The sequence below is a fragment of the Pygoscelis adeliae genome, unplaced genomic scaffold, assembly GCF_000699105.1.
Source record: "Pygoscelis adeliae isolate BGI_AS28 unplaced genomic scaffold, ASM69910v1 Scaffold144, whole genome shotgun sequence".
Lineage (NCBI taxonomy): Eukaryota > Metazoa > Chordata > Aves > Sphenisciformes > Spheniscidae > Pygoscelis > Pygoscelis adeliae.
This window is the reverse complement of record NW_008824551.1, coordinates 1,076,704-1,096,342: the sequence shown is the minus strand read 5'-3', so window position 1 is coordinate 1,096,342 and position 19,639 is coordinate 1,076,704. Positions and strand designations below refer to the sequence as shown.

Sequence of the window (19,639 nt, the reverse complement as noted above, 5' to 3'; positions counted from 1 at the left end):
AAATTCTGCCGCCTTTTCTTCTTCTCAGTAGGATGCCATTTTATGCACATTAACACAGAAATCAGCAAGCCCGCTTGCTTAGTAAGGTGAGATACAACCCATCTGACTTAGTCACATTTTCAGGCTGTCGGACCGTGTTCATTGTGACACCTTGGTTCTGGTGCCTTGTGGATTGTAGAGAAGGGTTGAAAGTACCTTGGTGAGAAAGTTGGCTTTGTTTTTAGTAAGATCTAAACTAGTGTATTATATAGTCTTCTGCAGATTCTTGGTCAGATAACAAGAGAGATGCACTAACTTGCTTATCCCATGTTGTGGGGGGAGGGTCTGTCACCACATGGCTCCTATTGAAAGAAATAGCAGCACAGCAGGTATTTTCATCATGTGAGGCAAAAAACTCACAACTGAAGATTGCAGATTATACGAACACAAGAAAAGAAAAAGCTGTTAGAATATATGAAGTTAAAATGAGAATTTAATGGTAGTGTGCTCAGATGTTCCCTTGCAAACATTGGTATTCATAAAAAAATATTGCTTTCATTTGAGTCATTTGAGTAGGTGTGACTGCTTAGTAGGACTGAGCTGTCTCTTACAAAAAAATACTATGTTGAAGAACAATATCTATCTCCAAAGCGTGATAGCAAATGTAGATAACTGATGAGAGACAAGAAAGACAAGTACAAACATATCATTCAGAAATAAGTGTTGTTTGGCTCATGGGAGATGACATTTCCGTATCCTTTTTTTTTCCTTTCTATATTTATTTATGTATTCATAGATATACCACATTTCATATAGCATTCTGTGTATACAGGTAACATTTATAGGTCAGAAATGCCCTGTACAAAGCTCAAAACCAAAATTAAAATGCTTTAATAGAAATTAATATATATAAATATATATACACATATGTTTATATAATATACTTTGAGTTCTTCATGGTATATAATCTTTTGCTCTGTGGACATGTGTGGGATGGGATTCTGAAACTAAATACAGTTATTTCATGTTTGCAAAAAAAGTAAATGCACTATTAGTGGGCTGTGGGGACTCTCTTTGCCCATCCTTGGCAAATGACCTGGTTAACAACACCTATTAAGATGAGAATGTCAATTTAAATAGTTGGGGGCAGGGAGGGGGATTAAATACTTAAAGCTGTCTGGAGGGCCTTTGCCCAAAATTGTTCCTGTTAAAGAGGAAGACCAGCATCAGCTGAGTTAAACAGTAACCAAGGGACTTCTGAAGGAATTCTGAAATAAAGAAGGAAACAGTGTGAGAAGTATAAAAGAAGCATGGAAATTTTTAACAGGAGGCAGAGACCTATGAGTGGAAACAGCTGACTGTCAAAACCTGTTTTGACACTGCCATAAGTCACCCCTCTGGCATCCCACCTCTGCCTCGGCCAGCGAGAGCAGCCTCCCTGTTGGATACTGTGAGCTGCCTGCTCTGCCACTGGGCAGGCAACAGTGTGGGCTGTGACAAGCAGGGACCCACACCTCAGGTTCGTCTGTGCGCAGGAACTTGCAGGGTGCTTTCTCACTAGCATGTGCATTAACAATTTGTAAGGAGTTGCACAGGTGCGCATAAAGCTAGAGCACCCACATCTCCTTACAGGAGGGGTGTGCAAGTAGGGTAACCCATACTCCCAGAAGAGGGAGTGTGTGCGTGTAACCCACACGTCCTGTGGGAAGGGGCAGATGTTCATATAACTCTCTGTGTGTGTGCATGTTTAGAGCTCTTTGGGATCAGTTATAGAAGGGTGTTTCAAAATCCCTAGGCCTTTATTAACATTTTGTAGGGTCTGGTTTCGCGGGTTATCTGTCGTATTACTGATCCTGATCCTGAATATATAGTTCATGGATTGTGGGTTAATGATGTGTAGTTGCACATAAACAGTCAGAGAAGCATGTTAGTGAAGGAGGACAACCTGAAAGTGCAATTGTACAAACAAAGGTGAATGCCAACTTCTTGTAAAGCAGTCTTGGTAGCAGGTGGCATATCGATCGCCTTTGCAAGTCCGCAGGTGGTCCTGCTTCTGTTGAAGGGGTGTTACAGAGATTAGTTTCAAACTCTTCTCAGCAGTGCCACAAAACATATCAAGGGGCACTGACCACGGGTGGTGGCTTGGGAGGTTGGATAGTCTTTAAAAAGAGAAAAAAGTCACTGTGCACATAGTACAATGCTGGGACATGTTGCCAAGGGGGATTGTGGGGTCTCCATCCTTGGAAGCTTTCAAGACTTGGCTATACAGAGCTGCAGCTGACCTAACACAGATCTAGTGTTAGTTAGTAAACTAATAAACAATTTTGATCCACATTTGGTTACTCTGAGTAAAACTGAGCAGTTTTTCTCTGGGGCAGTAGGTAAAGACGGATGGGAAAAGAATTTAGAGGTGGGTTACAAACCGGCTACCTGCAGAGGACAGCAGGTGAGAGGGAGGCAACCTGTGGAGCTCTGCAATGGTCAACCCGGTGTGGATTTTCATATACAGTGTATGAGAGGGACTGTGAAATTTGCTAATGAAATTAAGGGGACAGGCAATGTCTGTGAGGGAAAGCTTGGGATTTTAGAAAGGAAGAAGTCAGCTGAGGATTTGAGTAAAAGAACTAGGATGAAATTTAGTAGTACAGAGTGCAAGATTATGGTTGGTCTGACAGACCAGTGACAAGAAATTCTGATGCAAGTTGGAAGCTCATCAGATGGAGATGCGATGAGTTCAGGGTTTTAATTAATTATGTGGGTTTAATGACAACTCAGCTGAATCACAATAACCATCCATGTGACTGCTCTTACCTCATGGTAAGCATAAACCAAATTTACCTAAGTGAGTCCTAATGAAGGAAAACTACCTCACATTTGCTGAGCATGATATTAGTGGCTGGGATTATGTCAATGTGCAGCAATGTGTTAAGCTGCCATAATGTCATGATCTGTCTGAGCCCCACTTGCGTGATGTACGGTGAGCTATTAAAGTTTTGTACCTGTGAGCAATGGAGCTGTCATTCTAGTATGTATAAAAACATATTTTCTGCAGAATTAGTATTAATGCTATTGCACAACTCACTGATAAAATCTGGGAAGTGTGTTTGCAGTTTTCGTCACCCAGAAGGTTGAATTAAAAGAGGTATGTACAGAGGGTGACTACTAGAATGATCAGGGCAATAAAGAGCTTGTTTTCTTGGAAGAAACTAGAAAAACATAGATTGCTGACCATCGTGAAGGCTGAGTTGGCATTAAATATTGGTAACGTAAATACTAGGGAGAGAAAGGAGCTATCTGAAAGCTAAAGGATGAGATTAACACAAGAAGAAAAAAACATGGGAACTGGCCATGAATGCTGGTTAAACTTAGAAACAGTTTAAGTGGTGAGATTCAAAGCAGTGGAATTAATGTAGTCTAATCTAACTCGTTAAAGCACTGGATCAATACATCAAAGGGTACTGTATGATGGTGGTTACCTGTGACATCAACTGCCTGAATGTGATGACCCAGGAGATACCGGTTCCAGTCTTCTGTTTCAATAACCTTAGTACCAATATTATCGTCATCGTTATTATGAGAAGGATTATGTCTGTGTAAATCAACATCAGTAAAGACTTCTTATTCTTTCTTTAATTCTTCCTGTGTTTAAATAGGAGGTTCAGTTGAGGTAAACCCAGGAATTACTCATATTGAATTTATTTCATCATTGTCTCTCATGTGTGTGAGCTTCTGATATATGAAAGTAACATAACAAAGAGCCTTTCGTCTTCTATTCAAACGGAAAGTGTCAGATGGAGGTTAACAAAGCTGTTTTTGTCTGAGCGTGCAGGAACAAGTAATCAAGTGATGTCATTTTCCCTTTTCTATTTCAATTTGCAGTGAAATACCAAAGTTAAATGATTACTGGCAAGGCTTTCTCCGCTTCTCCATTTCTCTTCTCTAGTTTGACCTTAAACAGCTGACAAGCTAATGGATTATATGTTGTTTTTCTCTAGTTTTTCCTGAATAATGCTGTGAAAGCTTTTCCCTCAGTTCTTAATTCATCAAATGCGAGTTTTCCTAATTCGAGTAACCAGACACGGTGGTGTATACAAAACAACTGTTTTTTCCTACCGGTAAGTTCATTTTACATTTCTTTGTTTGTTTACAATAATTACACTAAATTGACTGTTGCTGGATCTGCTTGAAGTTAAACACCCACCAGTTTTTAAGACTGCAGCGAAAGCTTGATTTTTTTTTTCAGTCACCTGCAACTGCATTTGAAGGAAGTGGGAAGTTAAAGGAGGTTAGTACTTCTGAAAATAGAGGTTTTAATGAATGTCAGATTAAGAAGCAGGAAACAGTCTGGTAACTAAGAAGCGTAGCTCACCCATGCCAACAAATGGGCATTACGAGATATCAGGAGAACACATGGCAACTGCAAAGCAGACTGTGCACTGAAAGCTCCACATCGCTGTCAGTGAGAAAATCAGGTCTGTCTGCAGATGGGTTTCACAAGGACCAGTGGTAGACTGAAAATATTCACCACTTTCATCATTGACCTGGCAGTAAATGTGAAATCTGTGATCGTCATACTTCTGTCATTGCATATTTGATTAGGAGGTGGGGTGAGAGGGGGGAAATACAACACTCGTGTGCTACTATATAACCTGTTTAAAAGATCTGAACTGATTTGAAGAAGATGTCTTAGTGTGAACAAAAGCACAGCGGCACAGGCAAGAGGGGGAAGGACATTCTGCAAAAAAAGGGATCTGTATCCTACAGAGCAATGATTCTTAAAGGGATTACAAAAGACCTGCAGCTGAACATAACAAGCTGTATTAGTATTAATGCTATTGCACAACTCACTGATAAAATCTGGGAAGTGTGTTTGCAGTTTTCATCACCCAAAATAGGTCAATAGTCTTTGGATGAATAAGCAGCAGGCAGCGAGAGGAGAAGGGAGATTATTTTATCTCTATGCAGAATTGATGAGACCAGTACCAGAATGGTGTGTGCTGATTTCCACACAATATGTTTTACATGAAACAGCTATTCACTATGTCAAGCTAAAAAATCCTAGGCACACAGAAAAGCAAGATGTTAATTATGTATAGAACTCTCCTGGAAAAAAACAGTTGCAGTAGCTGCAGCACTTACAAACTTTCAGCATCTCCCTGATAAAGCGACAGCAGAGCATGAGTTTCTGTTTCTCATTTTCAAATTTAGCTAACTAAATACCACCAGGTACGGATAGGTGCCTACGTCTTCTTTTGGCCCTGATGTCAAGTTATCCTTATTGTCAAAGAAATGATGCAGTCCTTCTCCCAGCCTCTGCCTATGTTCATGCGCACAAGCACATAAAAATAAATTGTTCCAATGCTTATTTATATTTGTTTGCTTTTTTAGTTAGTACCTTTCTAGTCATCTTTTTTATATTACTTGTTATAGTTTTGAACATCTTGAAAGGTATTTTTTTTTCTTTTTTACCAGTAAGTTCTCCCACAAGCATCTGAAGGATACGGTTTTCATAAATTATACTTATGATTAAGATTCAATCTGCTGTTCTTAAAAAAAAAAAAATCTTTGTGTATCTTTTTCCTTTGTTTTCCCATGTATAACTAAAATATTTGTCAGCTCTTCATGTGATTGGCACATTTCTAATAATTAGTGGTTTATAGATTTTAAACTATTAAAATGCATTATTTCATCAAAGAAACTTTGTCTTTGATATATTGGCACAAAAATTATGTTAAAATGTCAGTTCTGATAATAACAAATGAAAAGGTTAGGTTGGCTAAAGTTTTTAAACATGTTTTCCCTCACTTTTTTTATTAAAGAGCTCACAAATGCATGTCATTTTCATCCTTAGGCACTGTATAACTTCTAGCTTGAAAAAGCTACAAATTCCTTTTGAGTTATTACTTTGTTTTGTTTTGTTTTGTTTTTAAATCTGGAAATAAAATTATTCTCTCTTTACTGAATGAGATACTGAATACTTAACCTGACAAAAGATTGTTTCCTTAACTTAAGAATTCAATCTTTTGAATCTGTGTGTTAGCTTTAAGCTTTATTCATGCAGATAAACTTCCTGTGACTTACGATAGTGGACCTGACATATCTATTGACTATGTCATCTAAAATGAGTGAATAAGAGATTTTTGAATTATTTCAGCCCCAATAGAATTTAGTTCATTTTGAAGCAAACTAATTGATTCTCCCCCTCCTTCACCCCCCCAAAAATAACTTTTCTGAGTTGTATTGCTTGCTTTCTTGCTCTCTTTAAAGACTTAGGAAAGATTACACAGTAAGTTTTAGGGACTTTGCTTGTGTTTTAGGTATTGTTTAGTTTTGCTATGATGCTTCTGTAGTCTCCATGTAAGAGAAGTTAGGCCTGGGAGATTTCAAGTTGTGCATATCTCTTCCTGTGCTAAAATACAGTGTGGTATCAGTGCTGCCACCTCCACATGTTAAATAAATAAAAGTCATAATACTGACTTCTAAAAGATGCAATGTTGGAATACACTTTATTTGACTAGGGAATTCCAGAATAACTTTCTTTTCAAGTTTTTCTCCATAGATGTATTGGAGTAGAATCCCTTTTTACTTTAGTAAAGATCTTTATAACCACAGAACTGTAGGTCTTAAATTTTAAGAGAAGAGACCAAATGCACTGGGCTGGAGATAAGATGCTAAGGGTGTAGTGCACCGGTCAAGGCACTGGGCCTGTGACCTCGGTAAGAAAGGCACTCAGACTCTGTAAGGTACTCGTTAAAATACCATTTATTGGAGCTAGCACAGGAAGACAAAAGAGGGTAGGTGAGTTACATCCCTTCAGATGCTGGGAACTCTGAATCGTGCAGCATCAGATGGTCCTCCGGTCAGGGACGGCATGTGGTACAGATCCCATCTGTGGAGAGGTTACCCAGCATTTTCCTCTTTTGAGCTCTTACAGGATTCTCTTAAAAGGAAACATTTCTATTCGTCATTTCTGCTGTCAGACAAAAACGATGTCCATGAGAACTTGCTGCTGCGGTGTTAGATAAAGTCAAGGCCACACAGGCAGCATAACCACCGCTGCCAAGTGGGAAGCTGCCTGCAGGCTCTCTGGTTGCAATAAGTTGGCTGAGCTGGCTGAGGTTATCCCACAGTCAAGGGATATGCAGAGCACAGCATGGACCTCGCCTGCTCAGCGTCACTGCTATGTGGATTGCTAACTCTTCAGTGTTGCATGTCCAGAGAAGGACAACAAAGCTGGTGAAGGGTCTAGGGAACAAGTCTTGTGAGGAGCGACTGAGGGAGCTGGGGTTGTTTAGCCTGGAGAAAAGGAGGCTGAGGGGAGACCTCATCGCTCTCTACAACTACCTGAAAGGAGGTTGTAGCGAGGTGGGTGTCAGTCTCTTCTCCCAAGTAATGGGTGATAGGACGAGAGGAAATGGCCTCAAGTTGCACCAGGGAAGGTTTAGATTGGATGTGAGGAAAAATTTCTTCACCGAAAGGATTATGAAGTATTGGAACAGGCTGCCCGGGGAAGTGGTTGAGTCACCATCCCTGGAGGTATTTAAAAGACCTGTAGATGCGGTGCTTAGGGACATGGTTTAGCGGTGGACTTGGCAGTGTTAGGTTAACGGTTGGACTCAATGGTCTTAAAGGTCCTTTCCAACCTAAATGATTCTATGATCTTTTGGTCAGGGTCACTACAGAGGATTGGTATCACTGCAACTCTCTGCCTTGCAAAAAGCCTTAATGCCTGTGTAGTCTGAGCCCTTTTTATTCTTCAGTAGGTTGTACAGAGGTGTAGGATGAACAAGACTGAAACAGCTCTTCACTAAGAAACAAGCCCAGTGTACCTGCACACAAATTTTTTTTCCCAGCTGGGCATTAATTCTTCTGTAGGAAAGTTCATGTTCATTTGATGAACCAAGAGCAGACCGCTTGGCCCAGGGGACAGGCTGCCGTTCGTCTGACAGCTTGCAATTTTTGTGCTTTGACAACGACCAGAGCTCTCATGCTATACATATAACAGTAATTCCACCAGTCCTGATCTTCTCTATGGCTACTTTGACTGTTCCTGTTACTGTTTTCCAGTATCTTGCCTGCTTTGTAGCTGCATGCATCCTTCTGAGAAGCTAGCTAGAATGCCAGTTACCTTTATTCCTCTGCAGTGTATCTTTTGAAGCATTTTGTCTTGCAGTTCCTCCTCTGATTTTTTTTTCCAAGCCCTTATGCATTAGTCTCAAAAGCTGAAAGGGTTAGAGAAGGATTCAAGCTACAATACTTTAAGCGTCTACTAAAATTTGCAAATTCTGTTATTAAGAGGGTGAAATTTCAGTTCCTTTGACAGGAATTGAAAGATTCGTTTGCAATGTTGAGCACTCAGAAACAATAGTCTTGAATATATGTACGATACAGTTGGAAAAAGGTTTATTTAAGGTGGCATTTTCAAAAAAAAGCTTCATAACCTGGTGTGGTTGTTCAAGCGGAGTTGCCTACAGACTCATTTCCATATCTGCTTGTTGCTTACTGGAATCTTCCATTGCAATACACAATACCGGAGTCTGCATTCTTAAATGTGTGGCTGTGCCACTCTTCTCTAATCCATCCACCCTTGTTTGAAATCTTAGCTGAAACTTTCAATCTAGTTTATGTATTCCTATGGAACACTAACAGAGACTGTCTGTTTCACTTGGAAGTTTCTTGGTCTTTGTCAAACTGCATCCAGTTTTGGATTCAAGACTGCCTTTTGTTTGCTTGTTTCTTTTTGGAAAACTAATTTCACGAGTAGAATGCCTTACAGAGTAAAAAATGGATGCTGCTACTTTTATGTAACACTGAATTCAGAGTGTGACCTCCTGTGGAATGCAGCCATCAGAGAAGTTTTATTTTTGATGATTCTGAACAGCAGTTCTTTCTATTTCTTATTTCAAGCAGATTACAGTAACAGCAGAGATTCAGATGGCAGATCAATTCTGTCTGATGGGTGCTGTGAAAATTATTCTTAGTGATCCTCCAAAATTAGTATGCAGTGATTCAGGTTCTGTCAAAAGTACTGCCATCAACAAGTCAACAGTAGTCTGAAAATAGCATATCTAGAAATAGAATGCTTTGTGGTTTCAGAAAAGATAACTTTCTTACAAGGTGCAGGACCGTAATTTTCAGGAAGCGTCTTTGGCAAAGATGCTGTATGTTAAGGACTAAGATAATGATTCTAGTGAGAATGTATTACTCCTGTTTTAGCACTGATTTTGATGCCCTAATCCATTTCCACAAAGTATCCAGAGAAAATGTTTTTACAGGAATTTAACTTCAATCATACATATTTTTGTTGATATAAATGACAGAGGAAAGAAAAGGCTTTTTTTAAACAATTGAATGTGTTCTTATGTCATCGTAACTCAAGAGGATCTGACAGAAGGATTTTTTTACATTTATATTACGTATAGGCCATGTTAATAATTTTATGTTCTTCATATCTTTCTAGAGTTTGTAAAATTGTGTATCTATGAGGTTCATAACAACTGTGTATTGCATCAATTTATAAATACTGCAAATATAGGCAATGAAATTGTTGTTTTCAGATCTTTAGACATTTTACCTTGACCCTTATGCTAGTAATACGTACAGGGTAGTTATTGAACTCAAGCATGAGTGAAAACCATACAGTGGCACAGGAATAAATCTTTTGTCAGTCCGCTGGCAGTAGGCTCTTGCATTAGACTTCAACACCACCAGTGGTGTCCCACAAATAGGCACTCCTTGCTACTGCAGATGAGTAAATCAAAAGTGACAAAGGGTGAAAATTAGGGAGCATAAATTAGGAGTATAATCTGGATTCTACTGAGTTTTGGGTGAATTGGAGCCTGGTAAGAAAAAGGGTCTATTTTAGGAAATACCAGTGTCTGGTTGTTATTGACTGACTGTAAGCCATAATGTCCCAGGCTGTGATAGATTCCATGCTTAAGTTTGTTTTTTAAACTAGCCTGAGCATTTTATTATGTATGATTTCCTACTCGAGCCAAATTCTAAATATTTTCCATTTGATTTTTCTTCGCCAGTATTTTATATACAGCTGCATATTAGGGCTCATTTCCTGTTCTGTTTTCCTGAGGATAAATTATGAGTTGAAAATGGTGATAATGTTGATTGCATTGGTGGGCTACAATGTTATCCTTCTGCACACTCATGGGCCCATGCTGGATGACTACAGCAAATTTATGTATGCAATGGCACCTCTTAGAAGGTAGGTGGATAACTTCAGTCCTTCTGAAATGAATAGAAATTAAATACTACCTATGGCAGTTCTTATGTCATGGAACAGGTTTTTTTTTCTATGTGTTTGGCTATACAATCTACAAGTCACAAGTTAAAATCATTGTCATGCTGCAGTTAATATATGATTTAATGTCACACCTCAGAGCATTAGAATAAAATAAACAAGTCTGGGCAAGGTGTTTAAATCACATACTATAGGAAATAGAGTATGGTTTAATTTGGATTTTTGTAATAAAGGACATTAGGAAGAAGTCATCATTAAGGTTGTTAAAGGCTGTTAAAGCTGAACATAATTAAGGCTGTTAAAGCATATGTGCTGCAAGCCAAAGAAAATCAACTTCCTCAGAACTAGTACATTGTGTTAAAACTTCACAAATGCAGTCTTAGCTATTGAAAAAGTTAGTAGACCAACAGTTTGAATTATTTTTGCTGTACTTGCAAATTTGTATGTTAAATTTTCAGTGAGACTGCTGAAATCTTTGTTATAGGTGATAATATATAAGACCAAAATTATGACTCTAATTCTAAATATTGCTGTGTAAAATAATTTTTGGACACATGTAATTTTGTTTTGAAAATGAGGTAGAAGACGTGATTCTCTTTGAGTGTGCCACAACAGAAAAACTGAATATTCAGAGTAGAGTTTCAGTGTCCTTTTTCCTGTGCTGTAAACTGCTCGAGACCTTTAGGACACAGAGAAAACCAGGGAAAGGATCTGAATTAAAGAAAAAGTGTATGTTTTCTTTGCTCTTAAATCTAAAGATTAAATAAACAAGCCCAGGTCTTTATGTTTCCATTGCATTAGTGGAAAGGACATCTCTGTGATGGGATGAAGAACCATATGACAGGTTAGATTTAGCACGTCCTTCTGGCAGCCTTGATTTTGCCAGTCAAGCTGTTTGTCTGTTGGTATTTTCCTTCCTAAATCTCTCACCAAGGTTCTTCTTTCAGTGGCATCAGTAGGAGAGTGCTAGTGCGGACTGTTTCCCATTACCTCTAGTGTCTTTTCCCAAAGCAGAGTTCTTAATAAACTTTTTGTACCAGATCTAGTTTGTGCCTCCTGTAATTCTGAGGTGAAAAGACATCTTTGGGATGTTGGTTTCTGTTTCTTCATATTCATTGGATACAGTCAAGCTCTCCATTATGGAAGTAGTGTACATAAAAAAGCCCCTCTTTTTAATCTGCCTGTATAGAATAAGCACCAAAGGCTCTCCATTTGTAAGCAAACAAGGATATTGTTTTTACTAAATCCTCATCTTATGATTGGACTTCAAAATGTAGGTGCATTTGCACAGAATGTAGTAGAAGTAATTAAAGCTACATAATGAAAATAATAATATCAAATAATAAAGCATGTCATGTTTAAATGGTCTTAGTTTACGTACCAGAAAGTAGTATAAATTGTGGTCTTATTCTTGTGCTAAAGTAATTTTGTTTTAACTTTTGAGCAGCTTGCTTTACGTATGTTTTTATTTTATAGGCCAGGAATACTGAAAGACCTGAAGACAATGGGCTCAATTTCTTTGTTTATATTCTTCGTCACGTTACTGGTTTTGGGTAGACAGGTAAGATGCACACTTCTCTTCCTCTGCATCAGTGGACACAGTGCCAGCCTCCACATGCAGCCTCTCACCTTCTCAAACAGTTTTTAGATTTTCTGACAAACACCTTTATTCCATTCTGCCCCACACCCTTGCAAAGGAGTGTCAGAAGCATCTAAAAAGCTGTTTTCTTTATTACCTTCCAATATGCCCTTAAAACTCACCAATAACTGTCGTTTACACTGTAGACATTATGCTGATAGTGCGCTGAGACTATTGCTTGTCATGCTGACCAATATTGTCTCATAGCTTCCTAGTGTGCTCCCATCTGTCTGCATCCATCTGCTGTCTCCCTAGCTGCTTAATTACAAGCTATTTTCTTCACAGTTATTACCATTTGATGCAGACACAGAAACAATGTAGCATGCACACAGACGTGTACCACATGCTGAGGCCACAGTTCCACTAAAACTATGACCCAACAGGAAACTACTCTTTTCATTACCCAGTTGTGCTTTTTCAGTACAAACATGATGTCAGTGGTCTTACCCTGTATGAAGTTGAGGGCAGGTGCAAGGGCAGTTCTCTCTCTAAATCCTCGGGTCTTGTCCAAGATCCATGGCTAAAAGCTGCAATTCCAGCCCATTGTGCCAGGAATGATGGAGTGCACAAGACAGGGCTCCGAGATGGAAGAGGCAATCCATGTGAGATCTCATGAACAGCCTGTACCCCCATAGCCTGCAGCCTTGGGAAGGATCTTATCCCATACTGTCTTTAAATCACCTATTTACATTACAATTCCCCGAAACATAATGACTGTCATTTCAATAGCCAAGCAGGCCCTGCAGGTTACTAGACAAAAAATTCTTGTCTGGGAGCTTCTCCAGTGTTTGCTGTAGTGGGGAACATCCTTCCTGAGTTAGAAATAACATTCATCTGCCTTGCTGCCAGCACTGTATTAGAGTTTGCTCATTTGACGATGATAGCAGAGAGTGGGGCTGGAGCACAGCTACTTCCCCTCGGAAAGAGGGAATACTTTGACACGCCAGTTGAGAACCTTTAGTTCCTGTCAACCAAGGTGTCAGATGAAGGCAGTGGGTGCAACACCAAGAAAAAAGGAGAGAAGGATCGTCATCTTCACTGGGCAAGGAGAGTATTGCTTTGTGGGTTCAGTCACATCAACAAGAAAGTTTGTTTTGCATACAACAACAGTGCCTGTGTGTTTGTTGTTCCCCGTCACACTGAGAAATGATCCTGTAATGGAAAAAGTCTTTGTTTTCAGAGCTGTAGGTCCAGGATCCTTGTCATGATACCACCTGTTTGTGGCTCTTCAGTCTGTTGCCTTTGATTTTTCTGCTAATTTATTCTCCCTTAAAGGAGGAGGAAAAAACCCCTCTGTGTTTCAAACCTCAAGCAAAGTCTAAATGATAACTAGAAAATGTTATGAACTAATTTTAATACATACCTGGCATAAGACCTGCCATTTTAGGTTACTGTTAGTGATACTGACTGGCAGCAAATGCTTGGGAAAAGAATAGGGGAGGAAGTGAACCTGCATAGAGCGACCCTTCCAGGGACGTATGCTTCCCACCTTCTGCCAGTCAGCATTTCTGTGGCAGCGTTTAATAGCTATTGGTTGCTCTGCTTTCTGTTACGCTGTCTGATCCCATTCTAACCCATTTAATCTTCCTGGTCTTCCCAACGTTGTCTGATAATGAATTTCACAATTTGATAAAAAGTCGTGTGAAAGTGTCCATCTTCTTGTTTGTTTTTAAACTATCTGCTTGCTACTTTCATTGAGTGGCACTTGCAGAATGCTGTCGAGCCATCTTGGGGGTGTAGGCAAATTAAAATTCTTCCTTGCCCTTCTTCCACAGAGGGTAACAGACAAGTAATTTCTCTGTTTGCTATTGCATTTTTCTTTGCAGATAATAACATGTGTTTTCTCTTCTCTTAATACCTGATTATTTTAACAATGCTAAAGAATAGCCACTGATGAAAAGGGTGGTCTTTCCATTTCCCTTAAGCTGGCATTGGTGCCCCTCTGTCCTCAGAGTGAGTAACCGGAAAGTTCATCTAAACAAAAAGTGAATGCTTTCCTACAAGCCTAGCTCTGTGAACCTGCTCACCACTGGTCAGAGAGATGCCTGTCCTGATGCAAAAGCAGGATGAGGAATGTGTGTCTCCGGTTGAATGGGGATGAAGAGAGGGAGAGCTAGTATATCATTACATGTTATATGAGCCAACTCAATTCTCAGGTTCGACTAATACTTTAGCTGCACAACCAGCATCCCTACTGAAAGAAGTAGGCCTTCCCTCAGCTACTTGTTCTTATCCTTGTATCTCCTCATTTGTACTGGCACAGCTGCTTGTGGAGCTGTATAGTGGCCCAAAATAGGGAAATAATCTGGCTTAAAAATTAACCTTGGAAAAACATTCGGTTTTCAGCCAGATCTATTTCCTGATGGTTTTATGTTGTAGCTGCAGCAATGCTTGTGCCAAAAGAATGAGCACAGGATGGGAGTGAGCAGCCAGAAGTGAGGTGGAGGAAGTAGAGCTGCTTTTTTTTGACAGTCATGCCAGCGTAGGCTACAACCATTCCCTGGCACTGAGATCAAGGGATGCATTTCATTCCTCATGCATGCCGTTAGAGTTATTTGAAAATAGGCTAGCAGCAGGCAGACGATCCGTTGAGAATGGCGACTCTTGCACCCTGCCCAGGCATTGCCCAGGAGAATGCAGATTGGTATGGGCTAGACTGTGTAAGGAGTGTGCTCACATTTAAACACTATTGAGCATTAAATCTCTCTTATGGCCCAGTTTGAATTACCAGTATTGACATAGCCTGTGAATTCCTTTCTCATCAGTACCTAAAATTACACATAACCCATTACTCTGTAGGCTAGGTGAATATTTTGTTTTTCCCATGATTGATTATATTGTATTTATCAACACTGAACTCCTTACACTGTTTTACTGCCCAGATGTTTATGGCAACTTCCCTCAGCAGTAAAAACGGTTTATTTGTAGTCTCTGTTCTGTTTTTTAGCGAGCTTTTATTCTGTGAGAGGATCCTTCTCTTCTTAGATAATGTAGTCTTTTCAAGAGCCTCTTCTGAAAGAATTTAATGAAAACTTATTTCAAACTTCACTCCTATTCACATGCCCATTGACTTCTTTGTAACAGATGGAGGCATGTTTACAGAAGAGGTGTCAACTCTTCCCCATTGTGTCAGCTTTAGCTAATATGTCTAAATAGCTCTTTTTCTTAGCATGGGGTTTTTTTCCAAAGTACCTTGCCCTGTTGTTGCCAGGGTCACCACATTCTTTTCCAAAGATTTGCAGTATATCCTTACCATTTGTCAGTTCTCTGCCACTGTGGCTGTTTTGAATGATCAGGCTATCCACCGCAAGTTTCAGACCAGCAGCTTTTCTTTTTGGTTACTTCCGAGCTGATGACTTCTTGTTGATCAGCTTATTAATGTGTTCTCAGACATCTTCTGCTGATGCTTTATGTTGAGACAGTTTCTCAGACTTGCAGTCTGTAAGTAATGGCTGTGAGGTGGAATCTCCTTAGCTCCCTCACCTGAATGAAAACCCAGGTTTAATTTCTAGTGATCTTACCTGCTTTAGTGCTGCTTTTGCTGCCCCTTTGCTGAATGCCATAGCATTCATCTCCCCTGATTGTAGACACCTACGGCATAGGCAGCTACTCTTGAGCTGCTTATCTTGACTTTCTACGTGACATTCTTTCAGTGAGGAGAATTAGTTCATTGCCTCACTCAAGCAAATTTTGAAAATAGACCCAGGTGAGTGTCCCACTAGAACTTAAAAATATAGATAAACCCATCTCTGTGCAATCAATGAGACATGAATCAGTTCTTGTTGCACTTAACTGCTTTTGCCCAAGAAGTTACCACTGATTTGAACCTCTGGGGTTGTGTTGCATTGCCTTGCACAGATGCATGGTAGTCTTTTGTCCTGGAGAAAGCCAATTGCTCTGTGGTGCCCGGAGGAACGCAGTGTCCTTCATGCCTCCCTGGGCATTCCACTATGCTCACCCGCTGGGAAGTGCTGTCAAGTAAAGCAGTGTAAGGTGAAGAAGGAAAATTTTGTATCTCAAGGATATTGTGCCTGCAGATGTATAAGGGCCATTCTGAGATATTTTCATTCTGATATGTTGAAAAGGTTCTGGAGATAACATGTAAAGTAGGAAACAGTCTTGGTTTTCATATGACTGCAAGGGTACAAAGATTGAACAGGATCTTTAATGACATGTATGCTAAATTGGCTAGATCATACAAACAAAAAAACCCCATGATTTAAAGTAAGTCTTAATAAGGTAGTGCTTTTTTGTTTTTGTAAGTATGAATAGGCATTTTGAAATATGATACGTTGACTTTTTTAATTTCAAAGCAAATTGTAGAATACATTCTGCTTTATTTTTTCTGATTTCTGAGATCGCTGCCATTTTTTGTGGCAGCCTAAATTTCATTCAATAAATAATTTATTTACTGCTTTATTATCTGTTTAATATTAGCTTTTAAAGAAGAAACGTATCTTTTTGAAGACTTCAGCTTATCTAGCACCTTTTCTTTTCAACACAAAGTTGATACAATGTATGGATACCTAATTTCAGTTTTATGCCAGGAATCCAGTTTACTTTTGTCAATTTATGCAAATAATTTTGACATCCCAGGTTTTTATTGGATTTTTTCTGCATGAATACAGTTGGTGGCATTTGAATGTATCATCTATGTGGGGAACTTAGATGTATAAATATATAATATACATATTTAAAAGCTTGCCAGATCATTTTAATACCATCTCATTTCAACTTTCTACTCTAGCTTTGGTTGTGACCTCAACAAAATATCTATGAATCATTTTGAGCTGTGACAGCCACTGTCCAATCAGAAGGACTACTCTCATTTTGATGTGAATGCTTACTGACTGCTAATACTAGCTAGCATTTTTAGGTTTTTCTATAATAAGATGGTCATCATAATCATGTTCTCCTGGTTAATTACATAGTCTTCACTGAGGCTGCGTGATAGCATTAAACCATTGGACTACATTGAAATAGCTCTTGATTTATATCAGCTCAAATGAGATAGTCAGGCCAGTGGAGGCTTTACTGTAGAAATAATGCCATAGAATTTATGACAAAACATTGACAATATTGAAAAGAAGTAGAGAGAGCTCCACAAAAATGCATTTTTATACATTTTTCAACATCTTTTTAATGAAACTGGATCTCCAAAACTACTGATATTCCAAGAATGTTATTAATTTCCATATAGTTCCAGTTATTGTTATTGTTGGGGATGTTAAAAAACAATTATGAAAACTCTGGGACAAAAAGAAAAGAAGGATAAAGTATTATAGAAAGCAGTGTTAAAAAAAAAACAACAAACAAAACAACAAAAAAAACCACCCCAAAAACCCCAATAAAACCAAAACTGGGTTGGCCCAATTGACTGGGCCATCTTTGATAATCTGATAATGATTTGGTAAACTGAAGGCATATTATATCAATAGGCTATTTTTTCTTGTACTGCCCACTTTTTACCAGGCTGATTGCATGACATAAGTTCAAGTTGGTAAAAGTTAGAGTCTTCCTGAAATGCCTATTATTGTAAGTAAAATTCTACACTTCAGATAAATAAGACATCTTATTAAGTTGCAAAACTGTAAATTGTTTCCATAACAGTGTTAAGATTTCTGGAATTAATTTCTACTAAAGCCCGAGAGTCAATAAATAAATAAATAAATCTTCCATTGTTTAAGGCACCTTGCAACTCTGTTTTTTTTCCTGGGCCTTTTTATGGGCCTTTTTGTTTGGGGGGGGGGGGGGGGGGGGGGGGGGGGGTGTAAGTTTGATTAAATATATGTCACATAGTGCATGCTTGGGGTTTGATTTCTGTGGGATCTGGAATTGTACTTAAGTGGCCAAATAATAGCCTTGTAGGGGTGGTGTACTGTGCTTATTTTGTCTCTTAAACCTGTACTCCAGCAGGACAAGATGCCTATTGTTTCTTTACCTCTGTGTCCTCTTGTAACAGAATGAATATTACTGTAGGTTAGACTTCCTGTGGAAGAACAAGTTCAAAAAAGAGCGGGAAGAGATTGAAACCATGGAGAACCTAAATCGGGTGCTTCTGGAGAATGTGCTTCCAGCCCACGTAGCTGAACACTTCTTGGCAAGAAACCTGAAGAATGAGGTCAGCCATCTCTGTATATCCTCTGCTCTGTAAGAAAGCAGCGTACCCTGGAAATACCACTTAATGCTGATTTGAACAGTAGGTCCATACAGTGAGATTATAGATTTACAGTCACTTTCATTCCCCCTTACCTACCTGAAAGGCTTGCTTTACAGCACTGAATGCACCTTAGTACCTTGAAGTAAAAAATGTGAAATTATCTTAAGTGGCATGCACTTTGCCTTTCAAAGGAGGGCTAAAAGGAGCAAGGAGGAAGAAGGGGATGGTTGAATCAACATGGATTTAAATTTAAATCATATGCACTCAGATACTTTTTTCTTTGTGATCAGAGTGGAGCTGCATCCAGGTTCTGAATTTTCTTCTGGAGACCTTGCTTACTGAAGTGAAAATTAACCTTTTCCCTGAAACAGTGGCTATGTTAATTCTGGAAAGAAGTTCTGAACACTGAATTACCTGTTTACTCGCTGCTAATGGACCTAATCCAAGCACCAGAAAAGTCAACCAAAAGACCCCCTGTTGACTTTGGTGGAAATTAGATCTGCTTCTAATATTGCTTTACAGTTTTAATAAAGCAAAAAAGGATGAAAAAATAAAAGCAATTAGAGAGAGTAGCAGCTCTAGAGATCTTAAATGCAATAGTTTGAATTACTTGTGCATACCAAACAATTGTTCCAAAACTGACAAAAGAGGGGAGAGGGCAGTTTTAGGGATTCATTTTTGATCTCCTGAGTCAAAAAGGACAACGTCTTCCTTTCACTGTGGTTTGCATTAAGCAGTACTAATCAGTACTTTATATCAGTACTTTAGTACTACCTGCAAATATTCATTTGGTAGCTAATGTCGGGTGAAAACTGCTGTGGGGTTCTTTTGAATCCAGTGAAGACCTTGGCTGGAAGCCAGGTTGGCTCAGCTCCAGTTCTCAGTTCAGGCATTAAACACAGCAAACCATCAGGAGATTGCTTTCTCATTTATGTGCTATTCCATCTCAGCTCCCCAGCAGAGCAACGCCATCTGCTCACCTTTGTATTGGCAACTGGATTTATATTGTCACCCCTCAAGATTCTTAGGTTGGAATGAGCTTTAGTAAATTTAGTGAAGATCAGAAATTGTAATGTGTTGAGCTCTCCAATCCAGTGTGTCAGCCGAAGTAAAAATGATTGACATAATTTTAGTGGCATCCCTTAAAAAAAAAAACTTGAGTTGTTTCTTGTTTTGTTTATCTTTTAAACACAGTTTTCAAAGAGGGAAGAACCTTTCAAATCCCTGGAAATGTTCAGGAATATAAGCATCTGTCATGTCTTCAGATTTGTTTCAATGTCAGCAAGGATGTGTTGAGCCTTAAAGGACATTCTGTATGTGTCCTTTAGAATAACACCTAAGAATATGTTAGGACAGATCAAGCCTTTGTTCTGTGTGGATATTTAGGTAAACAGATACTGGATTGAAATTTGTCTGCATTTTCCTTAGTTGCAAACATTCTTGTTAATATGGTTTTATGTATATTCTTTTCTGTTTAAACCAGATTTTGAGATGAAAATTAATCTAATGATGAATAGTCTGTTTCAGAGTACTACTTCTCTTAAAATTTTTTGCATGCAGCTGTATGGAGAAAAGGGAAGACAAAGTATGCTGCTGGAGAACAGGC

At 39.0% G+C, this 19,639-nt stretch overlaps 1 protein-coding gene across 1 annotated transcript in view; it reads left to right on the top strand.

The window, feature by feature from the left end:
- ADCY2 (adenylate cyclase 2 (brain)) overlaps window positions 1-19,639 on the top strand; it is a 215,938-nt gene that overhangs the window by 178,492 nt on the left and 17,807 nt on the right. Inside the window, exons 17-20 of the mRNA XM_009321919.1 lie at window positions 3,975-4,094; window positions 10,014-10,198; window positions 11,711-11,795; window positions 17,836-17,994. Of these exons, the coding sequence (XP_009320194.1) occupies window positions 3,975-4,094; window positions 10,014-10,198; window positions 11,711-11,795; window positions 17,836-17,994 (549 nt within the window). The remainder of the gene's footprint in view (window positions 1-3,974; window positions 4,095-10,013; window positions 10,199-11,710; window positions 11,796-17,835; window positions 17,995-19,639) is intronic.